The sequence below is a fragment of the Nymphaea colorata genome, chromosome 3 (genome assembly GCF_008831285.2).
Source record: "Nymphaea colorata isolate Beijing-Zhang1983 chromosome 3, ASM883128v2, whole genome shotgun sequence".
In the NCBI taxonomy this organism is placed as follows: domain Eukaryota; kingdom Viridiplantae; phylum Streptophyta; class Magnoliopsida; order Nymphaeales; family Nymphaeaceae; genus Nymphaea; species Nymphaea colorata.
Window position 1 is genome coordinate 8,521,381 of NC_045140.1, and position 26,518 is coordinate 8,547,898.

At 38.1% G+C, this 26,518-nt stretch overlaps 2 protein-coding genes across 3 annotated transcripts; one reads left to right on the forward strand and one right to left on the reverse strand.

Moving 5' to 3' along the window:
• Positions 1–353: 353 nt before the first annotated feature.
• Positions 354–8,706, reverse strand: LOC116250906 (uncharacterized). Its single transcript, XM_031624893.2, has 13 exons — positions 8,545–8,706; positions 7,730–8,444; positions 6,954–7,038; positions 6,756–6,845; positions 5,629–5,702; positions 5,265–5,349; positions 5,097–5,186; positions 2,713–2,834; positions 2,467–2,548; positions 2,324–2,371; positions 1,497–1,569; positions 1,288–1,391; positions 354–898 (listed from the first exon to the last, which is right to left on the reverse strand). The coding sequence occupies exons 1-13, from the start codon at positions 8,660–8,662 to the stop codon at positions 782–784; spliced, it is 1,803 nt and encodes a 600-aa protein (XP_031480753.1). The 5' UTR covers positions 8,663–8,706; the 3' UTR covers positions 354–781.
• A 6,691-nt stretch (positions 8,707–15,397) lies between these two features.
• Positions 15,398–24,822, forward strand: LOC116250796 (uncharacterized). Of its 2 annotated transcripts, XM_031624731.2 has the most exons (13): positions 15,399–15,701; positions 15,805–15,855; positions 15,945–16,095; positions 16,198–16,293; positions 16,707–16,783; positions 18,657–18,739; positions 20,233–20,293; positions 20,744–20,811; positions 20,962–21,043; positions 22,122–22,235; positions 22,328–22,405; positions 24,336–24,455; positions 24,538–24,822. In XM_031624731.2, exons 1-13 carry the CDS (start codon positions 15,585–15,587, stop codon positions 24,712–24,714), a joined length of 1,275 nt encoding a protein of 424 aa, XP_031480591.1. In that variant the 5' UTR covers positions 15,399–15,584; the 3' UTR covers positions 24,715–24,822. The 2 variants fall into 2 exon arrangements, with proteins under 2 accessions (XP_031480592.1, XP_031480591.1); XM_031624732.2 differs by lacking the exons at positions 24,336–24,455; positions 24,538–24,822 and adding an exon at positions 22,507–24,329 and having other exon boundaries at positions 15,398–15,701; positions 22,328–22,422.
• Positions 24,823–26,518: the final 1,696 nt, after the last annotated feature.

Sequence of the window (26,518 nt, forward strand, 5' to 3'; positions counted from 1 at the left end):
GCCTGATATTCCCGACATATTTTTCAGAAGTTGGCTTAAGGCATTCGAGAAAAGGCCTTTGTCAAAATTTTCTCGGGGTGCATCCGTTTCGAATCTTGGGATATTTGAATATTGTAATGTCAGCTTGCTAATGAATAACAATTTTATATATACTAATGAATAACAATTATATATATATATATATATATATTCCCAGCGGTAAACACCATTAAATACACGTGCACCTCAGCTGCAGGCTTTCGTCAAACAAATGAACAAAAGCCACCCATGACAACCGCATTGAGTGGGAAATTTAGTAACCATGATTTAGGAACTGACAAAGGTAAAAAAGAAAAAAAATAAATAATAATCTGTAGACATCCGAAAACACAAACCTATTGCCATCATTACCAAGCTCAAATTAATCTTCCACTCGTGGAAAACATAACAATCTCAACTTAGAAAGGCCAGAACATAGCATAGTGTCCAAAATTTGTCATTTTCTACAATTAAGCATCTACCACTTGTTCCATACCTCGTGCAAACATACCAACCTCAATTTAGAAAGGCCAAGTAGCTAAAATTTCTCATTTTCTGCAGTGAAGCTTCTACCACTTGTTCCATACATAATCAGACAAAACTGATTTAGCACATAAGCGATCAAAAGATTTTAGAAGAAAGCCAGCAAACTCCTTGAAGACTACGAGCAGGATATAAGAAGCCTGCAAGCTCCTTCAAGCCCAAGCACGACTTTTGGTTAAATTTAATAGGCCTCACGCTCTGACATAATTTTTGCATAGAATCAGGACACTTTTACTTTAGTTGTTCTCGCAAGAAATTTTGCCTTTTCTTGCCGATATCGTTTCACTTCCTTGAAAGTTGCTAGGAACACGTGCATCAACACTGGAACAAAGAATGGCTGCAGCATTGAAATAGCGAAGTATCAGATATGCTTATACCATTGGGGACGATGGATGAACTGAGAAAGTGAAATAAAGTAACAGACTTGAAACTTTCTCAAGAGAAAATCTTCAGAAATGGTGGAACCTCTGAGCACTATCATTTTCATTTTTTGAATTGAGAGATTAATTTAAGAAAGCCAAAACCGAAAGGAAAAAAATAATTCGAGAAACATCAGATAAGAAGCCAATCTTTCGCTTTCATTATGTGGATTTAAATAAATAAGCAGATGGATAAAAATGATCTAAAAGAGCATATTTGAATACCTATATCCCTTAATAACGGATGTGTATGATGTACTGAACTTTACATGCTTATGATCACTTATGTACTAGACTTCTTACTTACCATGTATATGGCTATATGGTGTTCAATGGGAAAATAAAGGAGAGACATGATTGAAGGATGGAAGAAAGCATTTTCAGCAAGTGCCCTTGCTTGCCGAGAAGAAACTGAAAATAAGAGCAGCTCTTAGTGAGTCCACATACATGTGCACCCAATGCAGACACAAGATATATCCACAAAGAGTAGAAAAAGCATTAAGTTTGTATACGCACATGCAACAGCATCATAAATTCCCTGAGATGCAAGCTTCTTGGCTGAAGTTGATGCTTCAAGTGATAGTTTCACCTTTACAAGGCAAAAATAATCATGAACAAAAAGGAAAACTGAAGAAGCAAACATCTATGCAATCTCACAGCAGAGAGCTGCATGTAATAAAGTGATGGAGCTGAAACTATTAAATATGAGTTTACAGGAAAAATTGTCGGCCTTTGGCCAAGAAACTCTAGACAAAATCATGTTTTTTCTTTTGCTACATATAGGAAGTGGTGAAATGTAGCTACTGGAGAGCATTAGAAACAAGGAATTCTCGAACTAGTTCCGAGGTGTTCCCAAAAATGATCAGGCAGTCATTCTGCCTAGTCAATTGGTTAGGACCATGTCTCTCCTCGTTAATTTCATAGAATCCACCCCCTTCATTTTTGTTCAGTATCATGATCAGGTCTCAACCTTCTCCATTCATAGGTGTGATCCTATCACCTAAGAATAGATTCATCCACTACGATGGCTTTGTCTAGATCCTATAAACCACAAAATTTATGAACTTAAGAACTTTAGCTAGAATGAGATTGTCGTGCATAACAATATAGCAATAGCATTTTGGAAGATACTTGTTTTAGAAAACTATGATAATTCATGACACCACAATTCATCTCCAGTGTGGTCCATGTGAGAAGAGTCAACAGAAACAATGATATAATTGATGAGACCTCAATTCATCTCCAGTGTAGTCCATGTGAGGGCACCACTTTCATCACCTTCAGAAACATAAGAATCACAAAGCAAAAAAGTTAAAAGGCATAGAAGCAGCAAAACATGTTACCTGGCTCCCTATTTCATCCATGATAATCATACTTGGAAGGGATTGGACCTGCACAGGGAATGTCAATGTATAAAGTCATGAAAAGGAAAAAAGAAATCCTGGAATTTTCCAAGTTAAAATTTCTTAGGAACCGAAAGACACACCAACTTAGAGAGAGAGCCAAGGGTTGTTGCACAAGAGAAAAGGTTAAAAGATGCATGACGGCGGATCAAGAAATCAAGCTCCCTGGAAGTACAAATCAGCAATATTAAGCAATAAGATCTTTCGTCACATGACATCTTACGGACATAACGAAACATGGCATCAAATTGCACCCACTTGTGCATCAAAATTTTGACATACCAAAACATTCACTGGCTAAAAGGTTGAAGCACCAATTGAGTTCTTACCATGCTGTAAATCCTGTTTCACTGGCTAAAATGTTGAAATCTTCAGTCTGTGAATTGTCAGATGAAAGACCAAAAAGCAACCTTAACTGCCCTAGGAAAACACTAAAGACTTGTTCCAGATCCTGTAACAAATCATGAGCGTGCCAATCAGAATATGTTTTTGAACCCATAGAATATAGGAAAGTATTGGAAAGGAGTGTTTATTTTACACGAAGATAGGCCAAGAGATTGAATCAAGTATAGTAAAGATAGTTGTGTTTGGCGCATACATCATAACATCTCAAACTACATTCAGAATATTGTAGTTGAGCATCTTCAGAACTCATGTCCTATGCAGAGATTTGGCATTTACTACTCTACAATTTAGAGAATACAAATAGAATTATTAGTAAAAGAAGCCGGACTTTGTAGAAAGGTAAACTTTTAGGGCTGCTTGAATGACACCCTCAAGAATCCAGGCTTTTGAAAATTTGGTTTGTGAAAACCAAGTTTTTAATGAGTTTTAAGACTGGTTTTTGTGTCTGGGTAGTATACCCAAAAGCCAGTCTTTTGTGAATAATTTGGGACGGCAGGTTATTCACTCTACTTTTGGAAACTGGGTGTTGCCAAAAGTGGGTTTTTCAAATACCCAGTTTTGATGTCACCCAAAGACTTCATAAATGCCATTTTGGAGGCAAAAGATGTTTTGCCTCCAAACCAGTGTTTTGAATGCCCCTTTAGGGTTTAAACTTATGTCACATGGGTGCAAGGTGTGGCTACCAATGCAAGATGCAGCAAGTTCAAAAAAATTTGGGTGGGGGTGTACTGAGGGCATATAAAAGCTTTAATGGTTTTATCATCTCCATTTTTATATATGTTTTTTCAATGAAGGTAACTTTAATTTCATTCAAAATTCAAAAATTTATTAAATAAATAGCATTTTAAATGATGAAAGGCTAGCCATCCTCCTGAAAGGATGACAATTGACAGTCCTAATCATTCTTTAAAAAGGATAATCAGGCCTGTAACCTTCATAAAAAGAAGGTAAAAATATAGACCAGTAAAACTAGATGTCCCTTAAGAATGATATGAGGTATCTTGTCCTTTGGAAAGGACTCTCGCCCTCCTCTACTGTGCATGCGCGCGAGATACAGAGAGAGAGAGAGAGAGGGAGAAGGGAAAGAGAGAGAAATAAGAGGGAAAAAGAAAAAAGGGAAAGATAGAGAGGAGGAAAAAAGGGAAGGGGAAAAAAAAGCGGGTGCCTTGCTGGGGCGAAGCCACACCCTTGTCAACATGGCTGCGGCGCCGTTTTTGGCACGTCCGTGTGACATAGAATTAAACAATAAATACAAGGAAGTTCAGATTCTATCTTTAAGACAACCTTATTTACCATCCTTGTCACCACCGTTCCACTCCCACACTAGGCTTAGTCTCCCAACTTGATGGATCCTAACATGCCTATTAAAGCTTTGATTCCTCCCTCAAAAGGGCTAGGAACCAGGACACTTAACCACTTAACTGAACCCCTATAAGTCTCTTAAGATTCTTCTCAATCTTAGACACAGGACTGAACTTTCATTCCCTCTCCCACCCTAAGACACACGTATATGTGTAATTGTGTATGTAGGAACCCAAGTCCGAGCGTTGAACTGGCTTTGATACCAATGTCAGGACCTGGGCTTGTGTCTTGGTTTGACAAATCCCAACCTGCCTCATAGAAGCTTTAGTTCCTTCCCAAAAAAGCTAGAAACCATGACACTTAACCACTTAGTCGGCCCCTCTATAAGTCCCAAAAGATTTCTCTCAATTTTAGATACAAGATTAAACTTTCACACTCGAATAGCAACTAACGTGGTAACGCTACTAGTACATACATTTAGACTGCATTGTGTGCAGTGGAGATACAATGACAATGACATTTTCCCTTGATGTTTTCAACTAATATGCAACACGGCGCTAGTTCAAAATTACATTTTTACCACTAGAACTTTTAATTAATTCCCATTATGCCCTAAATTGTATTTAAATTTTGACTAGACAAATGTCTTCAGAATCACATTCTCTCCTAATTAGGGGTTTTTAGTTTTGTCAGTTACATGTTGAGACTAAGATAATCAACAATATTTACAGGGAAGTTTATGTATAAAATGCACACACCAGACATACCAAATAAGCAGTGCATCTCAGCTTGTAAGTATCAATAAGAATAATAAAAAAAAATGTAGAACAAAAGGGACTGAATAACCCCGCTTTCAAATTTTATAAAAAATAACAAAATACATCTGAAAAATGAAAATCATTGAACCAGCAGGTCTAACTCCAATATGAACTTTAACCAGTAAAAGCACCAGGATTAAGTATTAACATATGGTCCCAAAAGCCATTCTGCAGCTAAAATAAAGTACCTTAGGAGAAAGAGAAAGCATCGAAGGTTGTGGCCTTTGAGAATTCTTCAAACAGCTAGGTGGGTTCCAAATAACAACACCGCCCCACATCTAAAGAAAAGCATAACAAATATGATAATGTTCTTATGGAAACAAGCAGCAGCGCAAATTTCAGGTATTGAAGCTTACTGGAGATATAAATCCATTGGTTCTAGAAATGTCCCCACCAGGAAGTTGCAAAACTAGAGGGCACTCTTGTGCAGACGGTATATACCTGCCAAAGATTGACCCAAATGCAAATGATCGTCAGATTCCTGAAATCCTACATTTATATCCAACTAATGGCAATACAGCAAAATTTTTTATCAAAAGGTAAACCAGGCAAGATATAAAACAGTAAACCCAAAACAAGAAGAAAATCATTGATCATGTATTTAAGGATAGCACTTCAGTAACAAAAAAAAAAAAAACACACGGCCAGGCTAACAAGATATTGAATAACCAACTTATAAAAAATCATCAGCAACAAAAAGGAAGAGATGAAAGATTATACACTACAAAATGCAGAATCTTTGATCTCCCTGCAGCAGCTACAGAGGTATCCAAATGCCACTCATTTGAATTGACCTACAAAATTACTCCATGTATTAGTGACTGAATGCAGTTGCACAGTATGAACCACATGGGTCAGAAGAAGCACATAGCAATGAGTCACAGAATGAAATCATCATTTTCTTACAACTCAGAGACCAAAAGATGTGTTATTGTGGACAAGGTACTTTGCCACCTTCTAAAACCCTAACACCATGATCAAACATAACAAAACTCTGCTAGATTGATTTCAAACATTGTTTTGGTTAATATCAAGCCCTTTACAATTTAACTAAGGGTACTTAGGAAATCCTGGAGTACCAATGTTGATACGTGGATACGGGTATGAGGATACACTTGAGTGTGTTTTACTTTTTCAATGATTTGTTTTTATATTTCTTAAGCAAATTTTGCTATTATATTTCTGAGCTGCATATGAACTATGAAATGACATAATTTGACAAATAAAAACATAGTTTTGCTTTAATTTTGAAATTTTTTGTGGGATGTTACTGTTTAACATATATTTGTACATGAATGAGTGAGTACGTGTGTATAGAGGAGTTCTATGCTGTCGTTGTCATGTTCTGAATGTTGCCTGGTTACTAAAAATCTGTTACTAAGAAACAGTCTTCACATGAACATTACCAATGGTTTAAGATGCAGCAATAGTTCATAATGTTTATAGCAACAACTTACTTTACTTTTAGCAACAGACTTTCTACATATATATATATATATATATATATATATATATATATATTAGCCAGCTATCTCTATGGCCAAATGGTATTTATTTTTTATTTGTGTTACCAAAAATAGTCGCAAAAAGTGCATTTGCAACAGCACTTGCTCGGCCACAGCTTTTAGCCCTTACGTTTACATCGGCTTTTAGCAACACAAAATTAAAAAAAAAAAATCTGGCCATAGAGGTAGCCGGCTGTTTCTTAAGATTGTTGTAACCATATCAGCATCTCTACCCACACCCGCACACATACCTGGAACCGATTGAATAAAAGAGTCTGCATATCACCATCGGCAAACACATTAAAGAATTGAAGCTTAAGAACAGGAGAATAGGGGGCATACAAAGAATGGTAGATCCTTTGTCCTAGAGACATAACTTGACAATTTGCTATCCCAAAATGAATGTGATGCCTTTGGTGCATAGTACAAAACCTGAAAATGAGAACTTTATTTAAAAAGTCTGAATGTAAGTTCCTTGGCAGCAGGGAAACCAAAGAACATGTGAAGAACATTACCCTATGATAAGAAGCGAGCAACTACCTGACTTTCCACACTTATATTAGCTACGGGTGCCAATGCGTTGACAACAGGAGACAAGAAAATACTGTCTATTTTCTGGAAATCCCTGCGCATAAGAAAGAAAAAGAACGCGTCTCAGAAATGTGATAGTCTTGCAGCTCTTAAAACATAAGGACTTCTTTGAAGTCATAGTTACAGGGCTTGTGCAACGATCAATATAAAATAGGTTTTAGAATAATAAGTTCGTATGTCTTTCTACTAGTCATCCTCATTTAATTCGTATCCACAACTCAATTTAAGAGATAAATATAAAAGAACCGAAAGAATCGCATATTTACAATATACAAAGCAATTTTTCTTTAGTTGGAACAAGGTAGCTGGCTTCCAATTTCAAGAAAAAAATAAAAGAAAACACGACTACTTGAAACTTTAATAACCAAAACTTCAAGTCCTTCATAATCATTAAAGGACTCCTAGAGAGCTTGCTGTTTGCGGAGTTGAAAAGGAAATAACATGAGAAAGCAAGATACTGAAAGAAGACGAATGAAATAATACGAGGTACGCATATACATCTCTATGTCTTTGTAAGTATAATTTTTTTTTCCTTCTCTACATCTTCGTATGTTAGCTATTTGGGATTCTATTGAACTCCATATCTTAGACAATCAAAGAGCCGACCTTCATCTTCTGCCAAAAACAGAACGATTGCATGGCAGCAATCAAGAAGAATCAACGTGCATTTTCTTCCACGAAAAAGGAATCGCGAAACCAAAACAAACAGTATTAAAGAGCCATACCAATCATAAACCCAATCGTTTGGGTTTGAATTAAGTAGACTAAACGAAAGCACGACAGTCCCATCCGCTGCCACTGGCATAGACTCACCCTCTCCCCCAGAAAAAGCGACATCCCTCCCTCCATTAATAAAAAACTTCACAAAAACTCTTCCGATCAACGACACTGCATCTGTTTCTGTCAATTTCCCCGAGACCCATGCATGGCGATGCTTCCCAACCACTGTCCTCATCCTGCTCCGATCTCCATTGATCACAAAAACAGTATAAACCCCATCACCAACACATTCAGAACAGCCTCCATCTCCTTGATACGCCGCCTCCAACGCCTCGTCGATCCTCTCGTCATCCTCCCAGGAATCGAGCGCAAACCTACTGAAAACCGAATCCCGCAGTCCACACGGCCACGGTTGCCCTACTCCATCAACATCCTTTCCTACACATCCATTCCCTGAATCTATCGTCACTTCCACGGAACCATCGCCTGCACAACCGCTGCGCCCAACGCCACCCCCCGTCAACCTCTCTATCTCTCTTGATATCGAAATCCCTAGCTCATGCGCTCCGACCCCGATCCGATCGAACCCCAAGAACGCTGCTCGGAAGCGGCACGGAAGCAACAGAGGGTCCTTCTCCAGACGATTCGAGAAGGAATCGATAGACTGATAAGGGAGAGGCGACCGATAGATCTCCGTCGACTTCAGAAGAAACGGAAACCCTAAGAAGACGAACACGAAGCCAATTAGAGAAAATTCGCTCGGAAGAGGAGAATAAAACGGGAGCGAGGTGCGAAAGGAGAAAGGATCTGACTGAGTTACCAAGAACGAAGGAGAAGAGAACGCAGAGGGTAAGCTTTAGACGCTTCGTTCCGGGAGGAGAGTTCCGAGTCTTCGACTCCTCAAGCGCCTCTTCCTGCCGTTCGGGTGAATCCGCCATGACTTCCGATCCGCTAAGCGCGACAAGAAGCTGAGCTCGCTCGTCTGGTTCTTCTTCTTCTTACTTCTAACTAACGGATCGGATTCGGATCGGATACATCTTCAACCATATCCGTTTTTTCGGATATTCATATATTCCGATTCGGATTCGGATTCGAACGAAGCAAAATCATATCCGAATCCGAATCCGAAATCCGATTTTACAATCCGAATCCGATCCGAATCCGATTTTTATATTTATATCCGAATCCGAATCCGAATTTTGAACCGAATTTTGCCATTTTTCAAGCATTAGATAGAGGATATTTGTTTAAAACTGAATCCGATCCGAATCCGTATCCGAATCCAATCTGATATTCATATATATCCGAATCCGAATCCGAATCCGATCGGATGTCATTTATTAAATCCGAATCCGATCCGATTTCTTAATCGGATATTAAATTTTTATCCATATCCATTTTTTTCGGATCGGATCGATCGGATATCCGATTCAAATCGGATATATTGACATCCCTACTTCTAACTGGTTGGCTGGTGACGTTGGGCGTGCGTCAGCAAATATGCTCAAGTGTTAACGGATCGGATATTTGTGGTGCTCCCAAATATTGTGGATCATCTTTCGCGTGGAATTCCAGTGGTACTACACAAATGATCTCTTAAGGCCTACCTTTTGACAGTCAAACTGAAAACAAGTTCATATTTCAAAAAACAAAAGCCAATGCACCCCTTTAAAAAGGGAAGAAAAATGAAATGAATGGAATGAAAAAAAAAGACCTGATTTAAAAGCTTGTTTGGATAGAAAAAAAAAAAGAAAGGAATGGGAGGAGTAATGTGAGAAGAAAAAGACTCTTTTTCTTTCTTTCCTTCTCAATCCGTCCGATTTAGAAGGGATTGCATTTACACTAGACAATCTCTCCCTTTCTTTTCCTTTCCTTTCATTTCCCTCCCTTTCCCTCCAACCAAACAAGCTGTTAAGGCCACCTTTTGACAGTGAAAACAAGCTCATATTTCAAAAAGCAAAAGCCAAGGCACCTTTCTTTTAGGGGTGAACAACCAGCCAAGCAACTCGAACTCAACTCATTAAAACTCGGACTTGAACTCGAGTTCAAGCCAGCTTTTCTACTCAAGGAGTAGAGCTCGAGTTGATTGTTTAGCTTGTTTATCTTACCGAGCCGAGTTCGAGTTTGTTTAACAATGCTCGCTTAACTCAACTCGGCTCGTTAGCTCGAGTAACAGATATTTATTGTTTTGCTCATTGATTCATCTTCATTTTTCGCCTTTTTCTCTCCCTTCACTCTTCCTCTTTCATCCTCTGATGCCAATGAACTTCTTCGATCCAGCCATTGATGGAACTAATGTTGGCAACCAGCCTGCAACAGTAGTACTCTTCTCTCTCTCTCTCTCTCTCTCTCTCTATCTCTATCTAAATCAGAGAAAACAAGGTTTCTGAAACCCTTTCTCCCTCAAACGAGAGAGGGTCTCAAAAACCCAATGATCTCTTCTCGAGCAAGTGTTTCACTCGAGTGAGGGTTTTGCTTGAGCCAAGACCTCGCTCCAGCGAAATGGGCAAGGGTTTCTTAAACCCACAAACCCTTGCACGAGCAAATGTCTATTTTTTCTCTGACCTCTTAGAGTGAGCTCTATTCTCCCTCAAACCCTCGCTCGAGCAAAGGTCTATTCCTTCTTAGACCCTCGCTTGAATGAGGGTCTGTTCTTCCTCAAGCCTCGCTCGAGCGAGGGTTTGTTCTTCTTCAAACCTCCCTCGAGCAAGTGTTTTGGAAACTAAAACCCATTCTAGGTTTTCAGCTCGATTTGAAGATCATTTTTTTTCTTCTTTTAGATTTTTGTAACTTATGATTGTTCCTTCTCCATCGCAAAACTGCCTTCTGCTACTACCGTCTTCTTCCATATTCCATACATGAAGCAATATCATCTTACACAGCAGAAGCATATGGAACAAGCAATTAATCGAGTTAAACGAGTTGGTCAAGTCAAGCTCAAGCTCGAACACAGTTGATTGAGTCTAGCTCAAGCTATCATTGTAGAGCTTGACTTGAGTTTGAGCCGAGCTTGAGCTGACCAAAATAAGAGTCGAGCCGAACTCGAGCTCAACTTGACTTGTGTTCATCCCTACTTTCTTCCTTTGCCCCTAAAAGCTAGTTGAAGTATAAAGTTGATGCTCATAAAAAACAACCTAAAAACTGACGTCTACGCAAATCAAACTCGAAATTGAAGGTCTGATCAACCAACTTAAATCCATAAAGCGCTTTTGGTGGCGCCATTAAATGACATGTCAAACGAGACCTTGTTTTTTTACTTTTAAAGTCTTTGGGTGACATCTCAAAATCAAGTTTTGAAAACAAAAACTAATCATATTTTTAGAGTGTTTGGGTGTCATCAAAACTTGATTTGAAGATAATTCAGTTTTCACAACAACTAATTTTATTAAAAAGGGTAAACAATGTAACCTTCTCATGTTATTTCCAAAAACCAGGTTTATAAAGTGTGTAACCAAGTTTCTATAGTGCCATTTAAAAGCCCATAGGCCATGTGGTCATTACAGTTGAATGAGATGGATACTTGACAACAAGGAAGTTTTAACACGTTGTTGGGATTCGATTTTGAACCAAAGTGGGAATGGTTTTGGGACAAGCCACCATCGGGCTGTAAGGCCCATGGCAATCATTGTCAGTTTGTAATCTGCCAAACACTGGTCACCACCCAAAGTGTTTGAATTTTGAATATGGTCTGGTTGGCCTATTTAGCCCAAGCTGCTAGACAGTCGTAGGTAGTAGGTTTTTTGGTTTCTTGGCTAAGTCATTCGTAAAATCATTTACATTATGAAAATAACTAAGACCTTGACTTAGAGGCAAAAGTTCGGTGTCCCTTATGTCCCTTTGAGCATTTGGGTGGTGGTGAACTAAAGCTAGTAGTTCTTGTGAAGACATATGTCGTGTAAGTGTATAGGAGGGAAAGACAGAGAAAAATTCATCTCCATAAGAGTTGGTATAGAGCCATGAATATGATGGCTGGAATTGAAACTCGAGAGAGCCGGATCACTTGATTGAAAGAGTCACTATGAAGGCATTTTGTTCATTCATGCTTGACATAAACGTAATTGCGGAAGAAGACAAGATCTTCTTTTTCATGAGCGATCTTCAATTGTGGGCGCAAACAAATATCTGTTGGCATGAAGTGAATGACTTACTCTCAACTTTGGCAATGGTTAACTGTCTCTTAAATTTTTTTTTGCAATCTAACGGCGAATCTTCTAAGGCTTGGCTGCGTAATCAATTTAAGTCCACCAAGTCAAAAGATGGTGACTAAAAGAAGGATGTGCCTAAAAACAACACTTCCAAGTCTTCAAGTTACTCATGTTGCTTTAGTTGCAAAAGCTTCCACCGTGCATGAGACTGTCCACAAAAGAAGGAGATGAATGTTGTTGTCTAGCAAGAACCAAATGATGAGTCTACAACACTTATTGTTGGAGCCCCGGCACTCATGAACGCCTTTTAATTGCTAAACACTATGTGGCAGCCAACTCAGGGCACTTCTTTGAGTCCAAAACTGTTGTATATGGTGGTGCAGCTGAATAGGGTTCTTAACTATGCATGGGTCGACATAGGGGTGATACATAATTTTGTGTCCAATTAGTTGGTTGAATAGCTCAGCCAAGTGAAGGTGATCAATGTTGTTCCTCAACAATGGATGACGAAGCAGAGGGAGTGAGGACAAAAGTTGGGCCATGACATGGAGCATGCAACTTCACTGTCTACATGTTAAATGACTTTGATGTCATATTAGGTGTGAAATTTCTTAGCCAAGCAAAAAGCGGCTGTTTGACCACACTTAAAGTCCCTAATAATCTCAGACAAAAAGATGTCCTGTCTTGTGTTGCTTATTTTTGGCATAGCGGCAACTAAGACAATCTCGTCTTTATAGGACGGACTGAGGCAGGGAGAAGCCACTTTCCTTGTCTCTTTGAAAGAAGTCAACATAGAGCCAGAAAGTAGTGAAATACTCTATTCATGCATAAACTTCTTGAACATTTCGTTGATCTTTTGCCCAATGTTGAAGGAGTTGCCATCCAAACGCGACATTGATCATGCCATCCAGTTGGTGCTTAGGGCTTGACCTCTTGCATAGGCCCCATATTGGATGTCTTCCTCTCAGTTGGCAGAATTGTGGTGATAGTTGGATGAGTTACTCAATGTTGACTAAATCCAGCCATCTAAGGCCCTTTATGGAGTGTCAGTCTTGTTCCAACATAAGAAAGATGGCTCACTTCGAATGTGCATCAACTATAGACCCTTGAACAAGCTTATTGTCAAAAATAAGTACCATGTGCTTTGGGTGGAGGACTTATTCAATAGGTTGGGGAATACCTAAATCTTCACTAAAATCAATCTACAATCTAAGTACTATCAAGTTCAGATTGTTGAGGGTGATGGTTTGAAAATGGCATGTATTACATGTTATGGGATTTTTGAGTATTTTGTAATGTCTTTTGGTGTTTGTAATGTGTTGGCCACATTCTGTAATTTAATGAATAATGTGTTTCAGCCTTCCATCCATGATTTATAGTTGTGCACTTGGATGACATTGTTGTCTATGGTTCGTTGTTGGAATCCCATGTAAAGTACTTAGAATTAGTTTTTTAAGTTGCAAAAAAATCAATTTTATACTTGAAGCAAAAAAAATGTATATTTTCTCAACCAATGATTCCCTTTCTACATCATTTTGCCAGCCATGGGAAAGTGGAGATGGATCCACAGAAGATATAGGTCATTCTCGATTGGTCAACACCAACAAATGTGTCAAAACTTTGGTCTTTCTTGGGCTTAGCCAACTATTGTTGGTGATTCGTGGAGGGTTACTCATGGTTCATTGCACCCTTGGCAGGCTTTCTGAAGAAGAACTAGCCATGAGACTGGTCGCAGAAGTGTGGGCATGCCTTTCGGTTGCTCAAGGAGAGACTTAGTAGTTAACCTATTGTTCTTCGCTTGGCTATTTGACGTAGAGACTCCAGGCAGTAAATGGTGTCTTGATGCAAGATGGACACCCACTGGCCTACGAAAGTCATAAGCTCTCAATGGAAAACAGTGGTACACTATCCATGAGAATGATATGACTATGGTGGTCCTTTGCTTAAGGCTTTGGTGGCACTACCTTCTGGGAAGTATTTCAAAACGATGATAGACAACATAACACTTTTTGCCAAAAAAGCGGTTCAGTGCAAAACAAGCCTAATCGCAAAATCTTTTTGTGGAGTTTGACATGAAAATAGTGTATCAATTGGGTAAGGCAAATATGATCACAGATGCACTAAGCTGTAGTGCCAAGCAGATGTGTGTGCTGCTACCGCTTTATCTCAGGTTTCTAGCAACTTGCAGCAGCGAATTCCGGAGGTGTCAACTACCAATGCAACAATGATGTGATTAGTCGGCTTGGTGAAAAAGGGCACCTGCCATAGATTTTGGCTTCAAGATGGGTCTTTGTATGCTTGAGGAACTCATACCTACATGTCGCTGGCCAGAGGCACTTATAAGAAATCTGGTAAGAGAAATGCATGATAGCCCATCAGCTGGCCGTTCAGGCCAGGACCACATGATGGCTTTGATGGTTCACAATTCTTATTAGCCTAAGATGGAGAAGGATGTGGAGCACTTCGTTCGAAGTTGTCAAGTTTGCCAACAAGACAAACCATAAAGATAGCTGCCTGGTTGGATTGTCCTAGTCGCTATCAATCCGGACTGACATCGGTAAAGTGTTTCCCTGGATTTTGTCACGGGTTGCAGCAGATAGTGGATGGAATGCTTGATTATGGTGATTATTTACCATTTTTCCAAGTATGGGACATTTGTCCCTGCCCCAAAAGTTTGCTCGGCGACTAAGTGGTCAAGTTCTTCTTCAGCAATATTGTTAAGTATTGGGGAGTCCATGTGGACATTGCAAGGGACCATAATGCAAGATTCATCGGGTAATTTTGGACTTGCGTGTTTGAGTTGCTTGACAAGAAATTGAACTTCTCGACCAGTAATCATTCTCAAAGTGATGGCCAAACCGAGCAATAAATGGTGTCTTGCAAAAGTATTTGCACCTTTATGTGACAACAAATTAGAAGAATTTAACATCCCTCTTGGAATTTGCTCAATTTGGTTACAACTTGCAGCAGATAAGTAAGTATTGCAGAAAAGAGTTTGCATGGCAATAAGTGGTTAAGCTCTTTTTCAACAACATTGTTAAGTATTGGGGAATCCATATGGACACTGTAAGTGACCATCATGAAGAGATAAATAGTGTCATGAAAAAGTATTTGGACCACTATGTGACAACAAATTAAAATAATTTGACATCCCTCTTGGAATTTGCCCAATTTGGTTACAACTTGTAGCAGAGAAAAGAGTCCAATCAAAGTTGTTTTGGGACAACATCGCATCACTTCGATAGACCTAAGTCTATGCGGTACGGGCAAGTATCATGAAAATGTGAAATTGCTTCAAAACAAACGTGAGGCTATAAGGACCGCAAGAGATTATTTGGCCAAGGCGATCAAACGGATGAAAAAGGCCGCATATTCTAACTAAGTTTACAAAGCTAAGTTTTTGAGAGTCCAAACACTCCTTTAGACGTTTTTTACGTTTATTACCAAAAGGTAGGTGGACAATGGAAAATTTTAAATTTTCCATGACCAACAAGCGAAGATTTGGATCCGAGGTCATGTATCTGTCAGGCAAGTATCAACATCCGCGGGACATTGGTAGGAAGGGAAGGGAAGCAAAGAATCCGACGGAGGAAGGCGTGAGAGCGATCGATCGATCGCCCACAGAGCGACGATAAAGGAAGACGACGGAGGACGAGGAGAAAGAATTTAGGGCATCGAAATCGTGCGTAGGGAGTTGACCAGGAGCTCGCTGTAGATGGCGGGCCTCTCGCTCAGATGCGGAGATTGTGGCGCTCACCTGAGGTCCGTAGAGGAGGCCCAGGAGCACGCCGAGCTCACCTCGCATTCCAATTTCGAAGAATCTACGGAAGCCGTAAGCCTTAATCTTTGTTAGGCTTCGTCGATCTAGTTCGTTGTCTTTCACGGAGTCATTCGTTTGTCTGATGATTGAATGTGGTCGATTTTTTATTCTATAGGTGTTGAATCTGGTATGCTCGGCCTGCGGGAAGCCTTGTAGATCGAAGACTGTAAGTTAAACAAACGCATTTCTTTTTCTGGTTGTTTTTGTGGTTAGTGAAGTGTGAGTTTTCGATCGCTTCTTTTTGCCGGATTGAAGGAAAGCGACCTGCACACGAAGCGCACTGGGCACACTGAGTTTGTTGATCGAACATTGGAGGCGGTGAAGACAATTGATCTTGACGCGCCGAAGGCCCCTGAAGCTGCTGATTCCGCCGGGGTTTCTGATCCTGGAAATACTGAATCACAAGGTACGATTTTGAAATTGTTGCCTTTGTTGGTGTTGATTGGATGTTGCAAAACCGAGGAACTCTAAAGGGCTTCGGTAACTGCTGTTTCTTTGTTTTCTTTAGAAATGGTCGTACCTGATGTTGATAAGAAATTGCTGGAGGAACTTGAATTTATGGGATTTTCCACCGCTCGGGCCACTAGAGCTCTCCATTTTTCTGGTGAGTTGATTAAAGGAAAACAAGTTTTATTTTACTTCTTTGCTTTAAGTAGCCACCACCTCATTGAAGTGTTAGGAGATTATTCCGCCTCAACGGACATGCAAGGAAAGGGAAAAACAATTTTTCTGGTTTTGATACGTCATATTCCTGGCATCAACTTATGTCAAAATGCACGAGATATTTGTAAACTTACATTAGGGATATTTGGCTATCATTGCACTCTTTCAGCTTCTATTTTTAGACTATCTCATAGATTATCAACTTGCCACGTTTAGATTCTAGGTTTGATAAAAGTATTAGTTTTAGGCGTATCACTAGAAACTCTTGCTCTATAAAGAATCCGGCATCTATATTTATTTTGTGACTATTACGGTTTTTGTACTGTTGATGAGCTCGAATTTTCCTTTTCTTAGGTAATGGTGGAATCGAAGCTGCCATCAATTGGGTTGTTGACCATGAAAATGACGAAGACATTGATCAAATGCCCTTGGTACAATACTTAGTCTTCATTAACTTTCTTTGCATTTTTTGGTAAATGATGTCATTGTTTTGTTGCTTATATATTTTCATGAAACAAATCTGTTAAATTTAGATGGAGCATGATTCTGTATCTAAATTTTGAAAATACTTTTCTTTGAATTTGTAACATCCTAAAAGTTTAGTCTTGTATCTGACATTGTGAAAAACCTTGGGGGACTTATAAGGAAGTTGGTCAAACAGTTACGTGTCTTGGGCCCTAGCCTTCTTGGGGCTGGAACAAGAAGGCTAGAAACCGAAGATGCTAGAAGGTGGATTGGAATCCGCCGAACCATGAGCCCAAGCCCTGTGTGGGAGTGGGCCGGGTTGTTACAATGGCAAACATCCAACTGCTGAAAATTAAGCAATACATGCCTTTTTACATGCCATGGCCCATTTGTTGATGTGCTTAAGTTTTGGTTTATATATCCTTATTTTTGGGAGGATTTTTTTTTTTTTTGGGGGTGGGTTGGGGGGGGGGGGGGGTTGGTGGAGGGGAGGAATCATGTTATCCTAATATTAGCACTCCTTTCATTGTAAACTGTTCTATTGAAGATAATAGATAATTAGCTGCAGCTTCTGTCGAGGTTATCAACTAATTGTATTGCTAAAAGGTCTCAAGTATGTTGAATGTTGGCTTCTATGCATAGTCACAAGTGTTGTTTTTGCATTTTAAACAGCAAGGTTTTTCTCAGGTATAATAATATGATAAGCTTGAAAAAATAGGAAAAATGTGGTAAATGTTTATTTTTTTTTTAAATTGTTAAAAATTAAGGAAATATAAAATAAATGAGAAACTAATAAAACAATGTCAAAAAATAAGTAGATAAGAAATAAATAAAAAATAGAAAATGGAAATAAGCATTTTGAACGTGAAAAAAATGCGTAAAAGGAAAAATGAGAAAAAACACTTTTTTGTGTTTTTTCATGTTGGTGTTTTCTTTTTTAAAAAGGCATTTTTTCCTTCTTTTCGGCTGATTTTTTTTCACATTTTTGTTTTTTTTTTTTAAACACGTCTTTTTTGTGACTATGCTTCTATGTAAGCCGTTTCTTTTGGTCTACAGCCTGAAACCTTGTGAGATAAATTACTCGTCTTGAAAACTGACTCATCCAGTCAGGAAAAGATCAAGTTTGTGTACAAGGTTGTTACTTTGTTTTTTTCAAAAAAAAAAAAGATTATGTATTAGATCCTATCAGAAGTGAACCATGTAGTAATGATGTACTAGGGATCATCAACTCCTGTTAATTCTTAGTAAGAAAATTCAACTGCTATGGGAGTCCTTTGTTTCTGTCACAGGCCTTAATTACTGCATGAATAGTGACTGTGATGATCAATATGGCTTCATAACCTTTTTGCTGACCCTTGTTAGGATGTCAACAAGGTCAGATTTCATTTTCTGATTCATGATGATTAAAATTTTATGCATATGGTATTTGTGCTATTTTTGTTTGGGTGGCATGATTTGAAATAGTTGCTTGGGAACTAGTTTACACTTTACTGTGACAGGTAGATGTGTGTATATGACACCATAAGTAGAATATTAGGATATATAACACCATAAGTAGAATATTAGGCTATGTAAAGATGTGTAAAATAGAGCAGGATATCAATATCACAAGGAGCATGTGATTTTTAAATCAAATCATGAGCTGTAAAGCCCACTTAAAATTTTTTTTCTAAAATTATGTCGTTTGGTAATTTATTTCCTTTCATTGTCATTAAAGTTAATGTGTGTCTATATTATAGAAGAACAAGTATGAATGCATACTTGAAAATACATATTTACGTCTGTATCTGCTTAAATGTGCTCATTCTTGTTTTAATTTGAAACATCTGATAACATTAGGTGCCTGTGAGTACCGCTAAAGCTGAACCTGCAAAACCAGCTTTAACTCCTGAGGAAGTGAAGGCCAAAGCAAAGGAGCTACGGTTTGTGTTTTCAATTTGATATTCTATGAGCATACATTGTACACTGGATCTGCAATAAAATAGGCAGAATGCCACTCAGTAGTCACCACCATCTATTAATTTTTGTTTACAAAAAAGACAAAAAAACTGTTCATTAGTCACTCTTGCTGCCATAAATGATGCAGAATCACAGATGAACAGATTTGCAGTCATATGTACTTGCACTAACCAACTATAAAAAGGATGAGATACTTTTATTGTTGAACATACCGAGTAATTGCTCACCTGAATAATTTTAAGGTGATCTTTGTGTGGCAACTGGCAAGGTGTTTTACTAATTTTGATGAATGGAAATTAATTTTTCTTCATTGTGGTTTTTATTCATGTCTTTGGCACATAGGAATTCTCCCAAGTCCCATCTCCTAAGTAACACAAGTATGGGGTTTGTCCTGCCATACCCATGTCTGTAGGCTCTTTCAGAGACATGTACAGTAGGCAGTATAAATGTTAGAGCTTTTAACGAGACCCGACAGCGTTGACTCTGTCAGAGAGAGAGAGAGAGAGAGAGAGAGAGAGAGAGAACCTTGAATGGGAAATGAAGAATTGATGCGGGCATATGGTTGCTAATGTGCAGAGTGCAGGAGAGAGAGACAATAGAGAGAAGTACATAGTCTCAGAAAAAAAATAGGAACTCAAAGCCTTGCCATTTTACCAGCTTAAAACATGGAGAGAGAGAGAGAGAGAGAGAGAGAGAGAGAGAGATTTGGGGGCAAATGGTCTACTTCCTTTCATCTCCTTTTAAACTTCTCTTTTATTTCTTCAACTTTTTTAAAAGTTTTATTAAGTAGTTTCAACTTTTACTCATGTTGAAAGAAAAGCTAAAACATGGTATATTACAAAATAAGCAACACACATTGGTCGTCAAAGACAAATGATAGTTGTTATGGCTATCAATTTCTGAAATTGCTAACATAGTAGGGTGCATTTTTACAATGAGTGTAAAGCTTTTATAATGACTGCAATATGTCATAAGGCTACCGAAGGGTCAAGGGCATTTTTGCAACTTTCCTGGTTGTGTAGAGTTGGTTGTTCTTAACCTTTGGAACAGTTTGAACTTTGAATACCTCCTTGAGTTCAACTACTTCCTTTCAATAAATTGGGAGTTCACTACTAAGACTTAAAATTGATAGTGGATTGATAAATTGGGAACTTGGGAGTTCATTAATATGACTGTTAAAAAGTCATCCTGTTGACCTTTTCACAGGAATGGTCTTTTGTTTCCTGTTTTAACTATGAACTTTTTCCTTTTTTCCTTTTTTGTGTGTGTGTGCATGTTTATGGTTATCTCCAAGCCTGATTGGTTTAAAGATCATACCATCTGTAGAGGATCAGAAACTAGACTTGAAATGAAAATTTTGTCCCTTTTACATGCAGTGTAGTTAACATTATCTTTTTAGTTTCTAACTGTATTCCATTTTTTCTAATTTGATACCTGCAACCTTGTGTATTTCTAGGGAACGGGCTCGCAAGAAGAAAGAAGAGGAGGAAAAGCGAATGGAGAGAGAGAGAGAAAAGGTGGGATGAAATTCTCTTTTGCCTCCAAGGTTGAAAATCTTTTGCAAACAAGTGTATTGGTTTATATTTCAGTGACCTCAGTCCTCTGATCACAGGGTACAAGAATTTAGGAATCTGCTTGTAATGGAGTTCTAATGTGTGCAAACTAAGTTCTTATAGCTTAGAATGGTGTATATGGAGATGTACTTCCTTTCAATAGCAAAAATGTGCAGGGTCCTCCATCTTCTATTTCCTTTTCTTTTGCTCTATACTGAACACAGTATGAGTCTGATCAGCGAATTTCAAAATGGTTGTCACAGAGTCTCAGGTGTAGATGGGAGTTGCTTGTCACTTTCTTTTGTGTTAATTTAATTATCATGTTAACATATGAACATTACTAAGTGACTTTGTTAGTGACTCTTTAGGCCTCTTATTTTCTTTAACCATAAAAGTGGTGTTATCCTATTTCAGGAAAGGATTCGGGCTGGGAAGGAGATTCTGGAGGCAAAACGGATTGAAGAAGAAAATGAGAGAAAGCGGTTAGTAATTAGCTACTGTTGTTTATTAGAAAATGGTATTTTTCTCTTTTTTATAATATTCTCTGCAACTGTGCTCTGGGCATGTAGCATAAGCTCATAAACATTTGTAGAATCTATGGTAAATGGTATCTTACAATTGCTTGATGATAGAATGTTGGCATTGCGAAAAGCAGAAAAAGAGGAAGAGAAAAGGGCTAGAGAGAAAATTCGGCAGCGCATTGAGGAGGATAAGGTGTCTTAAATTCTTTTTCAATCTTTGGCACCTTTTCTTGAGTTATATTATTTTTCTTGGTTTAGATGATTACTCAAGTGCTCATGTTTTATTTGTGTCTCATAGCTAGGTTATTGCTTTTCCTATTTAAGTGGAGAATAGCATTTTGTTTGAACCAAATGGTGATGGTACGGGTGTAGAGCATTTTAAAAAAACGCGGGTACAGTGACACTGCCATACAGATACCCATACACACTAAAAATAAAAAGAAAAAACCCGATAAAATTGTAAAAAAACACGAAAAAATAATTTTGGGTTTTTTTTTTTCAAAAAATGGGGAAATATGTTTTGTTTTTGCTCTCATTGTTTTTCATGTTTTTATCGGATCTTTTTCGAAAAAGGGTTTTTCATGACAATGATTTTAATGCTGCAAAGATGCCGCCTGACCCTGACCCATGCAGATAAGCAACTGATAGTGTACTATTAATGACCAACCTCATCACTGCCATGTCTCTTTTCTTGATGTCTTATTCACATCTATATCATATGGATGCAACTGCAGGTATGGGGATTCGTCACATTTTATGGAATTTACAATGTCGCTTCTATGTAAAATCAGGCAGATTCTGACTGACATAGATGTCCATTAACATTTTCAGGAATGATTTCATAGGCTGGGGTTTCTTTCTATATTGCTCTAAGGAAAGTGGTGGCATTTCCTTGATTCTCAGGCTGTTACGAGATTTGGTTAATCTTCTAGTTGATGCTCTGTTCTAAATATTCTCTTTGAGACTTTGACATATGGTAGCAGTTTGGATCATTTGAGCAGCTTTGTGATAGACAACCAACTTATAGATATGCAACATTCTGTCTTCACGCCTTCTTTTTTTGGCGAGAAGCATTTCCTTTTTATGCACCTGTTTGCATGCCATGCCAGATGAAGTTACCAATGGCATGGACATAGCCACAGACATGCACCTTCTATTATTTATGTACTCTTCATCTTGTGAAGTATATTGATTTTTTCATTTGTTTTTGTGAGACCAGAAAAATTGTTGTCTAGAGTTGGTTTATATGATCTAAAAGCCAAGTCTTACAGGCAGAAAGACGACGAAGACTTGGGTTGCCTCCAGAGGAACCTGCTTCAAAAGCTCCAGAAGAACCTGCTTCAAAAGCTCCAGAAGAACCTGCTTCAAAAGCTCCAGAAAAAAAGGCATATTTTTTCTTCTGCATGTATGTTGTGATTGAGTTTATGCCACCTAGTGAATTTGATATTTGAGTGTTCACTTGAATAAATATTGCTAGGCTTCGTTGCCTGTGAGACCTGCTTCAAAAGCAGAACAAATGAGAGATTGCTTGCGATCTTTAAAGCAAAATCATAAGGTAATGCACATCATAAGGTAATGCAGCTTTTGTTGTCTTGTTTTTATATTTTTGATGTCTCAAATGTATGTTAGTACTCAATCGAAGGTGCTATTTGACAGATACTTTGTAGACAAGACTCTCTTTGGATCCGGATTGCTGTCTATGTAGATAAAAGCATGCCTAGGCCCTGGGCAACCACCTTCTGGAATAGGCTATAGTATATTGGTTCCCAATTGAGAAAAAAGATCTTGAATTTTTTTCCCCTTCTACTTTTGCCTTTATTTATTCTGCTTCTTTTTTGTTTACTTTTCCCTTTTCCTCTCCATCTTCTTTTTCCTTTGTTCTTCCTTCTGCTATATCCTTTTCCTTTTATTGTTTTGGACTGGGGCCCACATCTTTCTGAACATCTACTCCTAGTTAACGTAAGATTGACTATATAGATTGCTCTTAAATGTTTGATTAACATCGCTGTGGCCAGAAAGAGTCTTCGACTATAATTATTTTCTTTCTTGCAAGTCAGCTTGTTTCTTCACTTGAACTCTTTCTGTGTTTGCCTTCTGACTTTGGATATGATTACTTTGGCAATATATATACATTGGCGTTAGCTCCTGGGACTATATTGAACCTGGGCTTCAGTGTGATGTTTCTAATATGGAAAAATGTCTTGGAGCATGGGATCTGCAAGTAAATTCTGATAGGTCCACATCTCAGAATCTGGATTATTGGTCTGGTGGTGGTGGGCTATGTGTATTCATGCTTCTGTATTTTTATGTGAGGTCATCAAAGTGCATTTTGTATTGCCGAAAGTGCAGTTGCAGTTTGGATTAATTTGATGATTGGACTGCTTTTTGGTTCAGCTTTTGCAGTATTTTTTAATGGAAACCAAGTTTCAAATAACCAGTGGTTTCAAATGACTTGGGTTGACCACGACTATGTTACACAAGTTCTGGTCTGGCCTTTTTTCAGAAAAAGCATGGGTAAACAGGGGTATGTATGTGTGTGAGATCCAAATACCGAAATGAAAAATAAGGTGAACTAATGGTTGTTACACCTAGTGTCATCCGTATCGCACGATGTGGGCCATACTTTAACCAGCAGGGTGACTCGTTTTACTTCACTTTTCAATATTTTATTGCTGTTTATAGTTGATACATGTTAAAATATAAGTTCTGTTTATTACTTTATTAAAGATTCAAGTTCAGTTTGTTCAAGTCCAATGATATTAACGAAATTAATTGAGTTTTTTGATGTCTTTCCATTCAACATGCTAAATTGCAACAATTCATGGAGGATGAACTTGGGCATGGCTTCATTTTATGTTAGTTTGACCTTTTTTGAATCATATAAGTGAAATTTAGTCATTTCACAAATTTTTTATGTTTAGAAGATAAGTTATATATTGTTTTTTCTAAAAAAAAAAAAGGTTAACATAACCCGGTCTGGATGCTTGAGTTGACCTGCCGAGTCACGAGTCGAAAACAGCCGAGTCAAGTCCAGAGTCATTGGGTTTTGACATTGTATGAATGTTCTATATGTGTGATTAGTTTTGTATGTGGAATACATTTTTCCTGTTTTTTTTTCTGAATTTCCTCTAGTTTTTCTGATTGCCTAAATTTTTCTATGAAAATTATTACGATAGGCTGTGCTACATGTACGATATGTTGCAACCTGACGGATATACATTACAGTATGTCTTACAACATTGGTTACACCAGCACCCACACCCACGCCCCCATTGAGACCCCAAGTCAGCAAGTCCGTGGGAGTTAGTTTGCAAATTAGTTGTGTATTATGTCCATTCGTTCTTCACATGAAAAAGCAAAATCTCCATTGCTAGATTTATTGTTGAAAATCTGTTTTATCAGTGAACAAATGTTGCCAACAAGTGCTAAAAGCTGAAGATTGTTTGATCACTCACCCTGTATCTTTTTTGACTCGTGTGAATTAGGATGAAGATGCGAAGGTGAAGAGAGCCTTTCAAACTCTGTTAACCTACATCGGGAATGTTGCCAAGAATCCCAGTGAAGAGAAATTCAGGAAGATTCGGCTTACAAATCCTTCGTTTCAGGTATGCTAGGCATCCTTGAAACTGAATGTGGCCTCTGATTAATTTCTCCTCTTTAGAATGCTCAATGCATCTCGACGTCCAGGAGAGGGTTGGAAGCTTAAAGGGCGGGATCGAGTTTCTTGAACTTTGCGGTTTTGAGAAGATTGAGGGTGGTGAATTTTTGTTTATTGCAAAGGAAAAGGTGGACGTGCCAACACTGCACACAGCAGGATCAGAGCTCAACTCCGCCATCACAAACCCTTTCTTTGGAGTTCTTTGAGGTTGTGGATGTTCTATTTTGGTATGCATTTTGGAGGTTTTGTCATGTGAAATTTATGCATAAATTTAATATCTCAACCATGTCATTCTGGGCCATGCAATTTGTATATTGCAAAATAGCCTTCAGACTTGGTTCTGTTTAGTCCGATTTTAAATCAGAGTTACTAGTCTCAGACTAAAAGCGACAAAATCTCTCGGCTTAGCTGCAGACCCAAATAAAATTTGGAAAAAAAAAATCTCACCTGCTTTAGGTTTTTATTTAATAACTTTATGTATTTTAAATTATTTTTTAATCCCGATGCATGCTGACTTTTTTTTTTTTGGTAATAATTACACGGTGCTATGTTTGGACTCAGGATATTTAAGTTCTCTGTAGTTGGACTGTTCTGGTCCAGACAATTGAAGTGAACATCAAAGCAACTCGAGAAACGGTGGCACTGTTCCTCGAGTTATGCTCATCAGTCAAGAGGAACATGTCTTTTGCCCCTTGTTTCGTGAACTGGACTGTTATGAGTAGTGAACCAAACACACTCTAAATTTCGAACATTGTCAATCGTTAACTAAGTTAGTACTCCATTCATATGGTTCTCATGATTATTCAGTTCACGTGTTTTGGGAGCTTAATTGAACTGGAGAGTGAAAATTGTATATCTAACCATGAGTTTGAATCTATGTTTTAATCGGAGGAAAAATCCGGGCTGTATAGACTACTGTTTATTGTCTAACGGTCTAACGGGTGAGATCTGATGAACGAGATATCGGGAGTGGAAAACGAATGGTGAAAAAAACTATATAGATTTGAATTTGTATCTTGTTCAAAATGTTAGGAGTGATTCCTACCTCAAGAGTGAGAAAATAAAAAAGTATGGGTAGTTTAGGTAACGTTTATTTTTTCTTTTTTCTTTTTAAAATTTCGCTGCAGCTATATATAGTTCATACATTTCGTGTGTGTGTCTATTTGTGTACTCATAATACAATATTAAATTGGAAACAATTTCGATTACCGTATGGTTTCCTCGTGCGATTTGATTAACAGTAAGATTATACGCTTAAAATTACCTTTTCCAAAGTCAATTTGGAAGTTGTTATTCACCTTTTCTACTATATGTGGCATTTCTACCTAAGGTAATTGGACAATTCGTAATAAGTCTACATAGTTTGCATATTTGAGATACATATATGAGGTAATTAAATTGAAACACCCTTGAGACCTTGAAGGAAGGATGATGTGTGTCTAAAAACAAAGAGGGCGACGAATTTTGTACTTCTATAAATAAATGAAAATCTATTTTAAGATTTTTCTTCCTCACACAACTCTAGCATCCAATGGAACAGGCATACATGGTAGCTACCTTCTTAAGGACATCCTTTGAAAAGTGTAACGGAAGTGAGTTCTGACTGCTCCTTAGCAAAAGTACCATGGAAAACTACGAGATACATGGTGGCAAGTTTTGCATTTGATCTTCACAGATCCAAGGCCTATATAGGTCATGTCTGGAAAAGTTGACAATATATTCTAAAGTCGCATACTTTTCGAGAAAATGGTTCAATTTTCAAGGATCTTCTGCCTGATAAGAAATTCTTTTGATAAGAAATTTTTTTGATTGGTGCACCGCATTCTAAACTTTAATACATCGTGTAGCTTGACTTATTCCGTCCTCTGGATTGCACCGACCTGGATGGAGTGCTCATCAAGTTGCTTGGTGCTTGTACCTTTCAATTGTAAAATGCCAGGAAGACCACAAATTCAGTGGTTGGTATGTCAACCTTAGTGCGGTGCTTTATTTTCCACATAAATTCTCTGT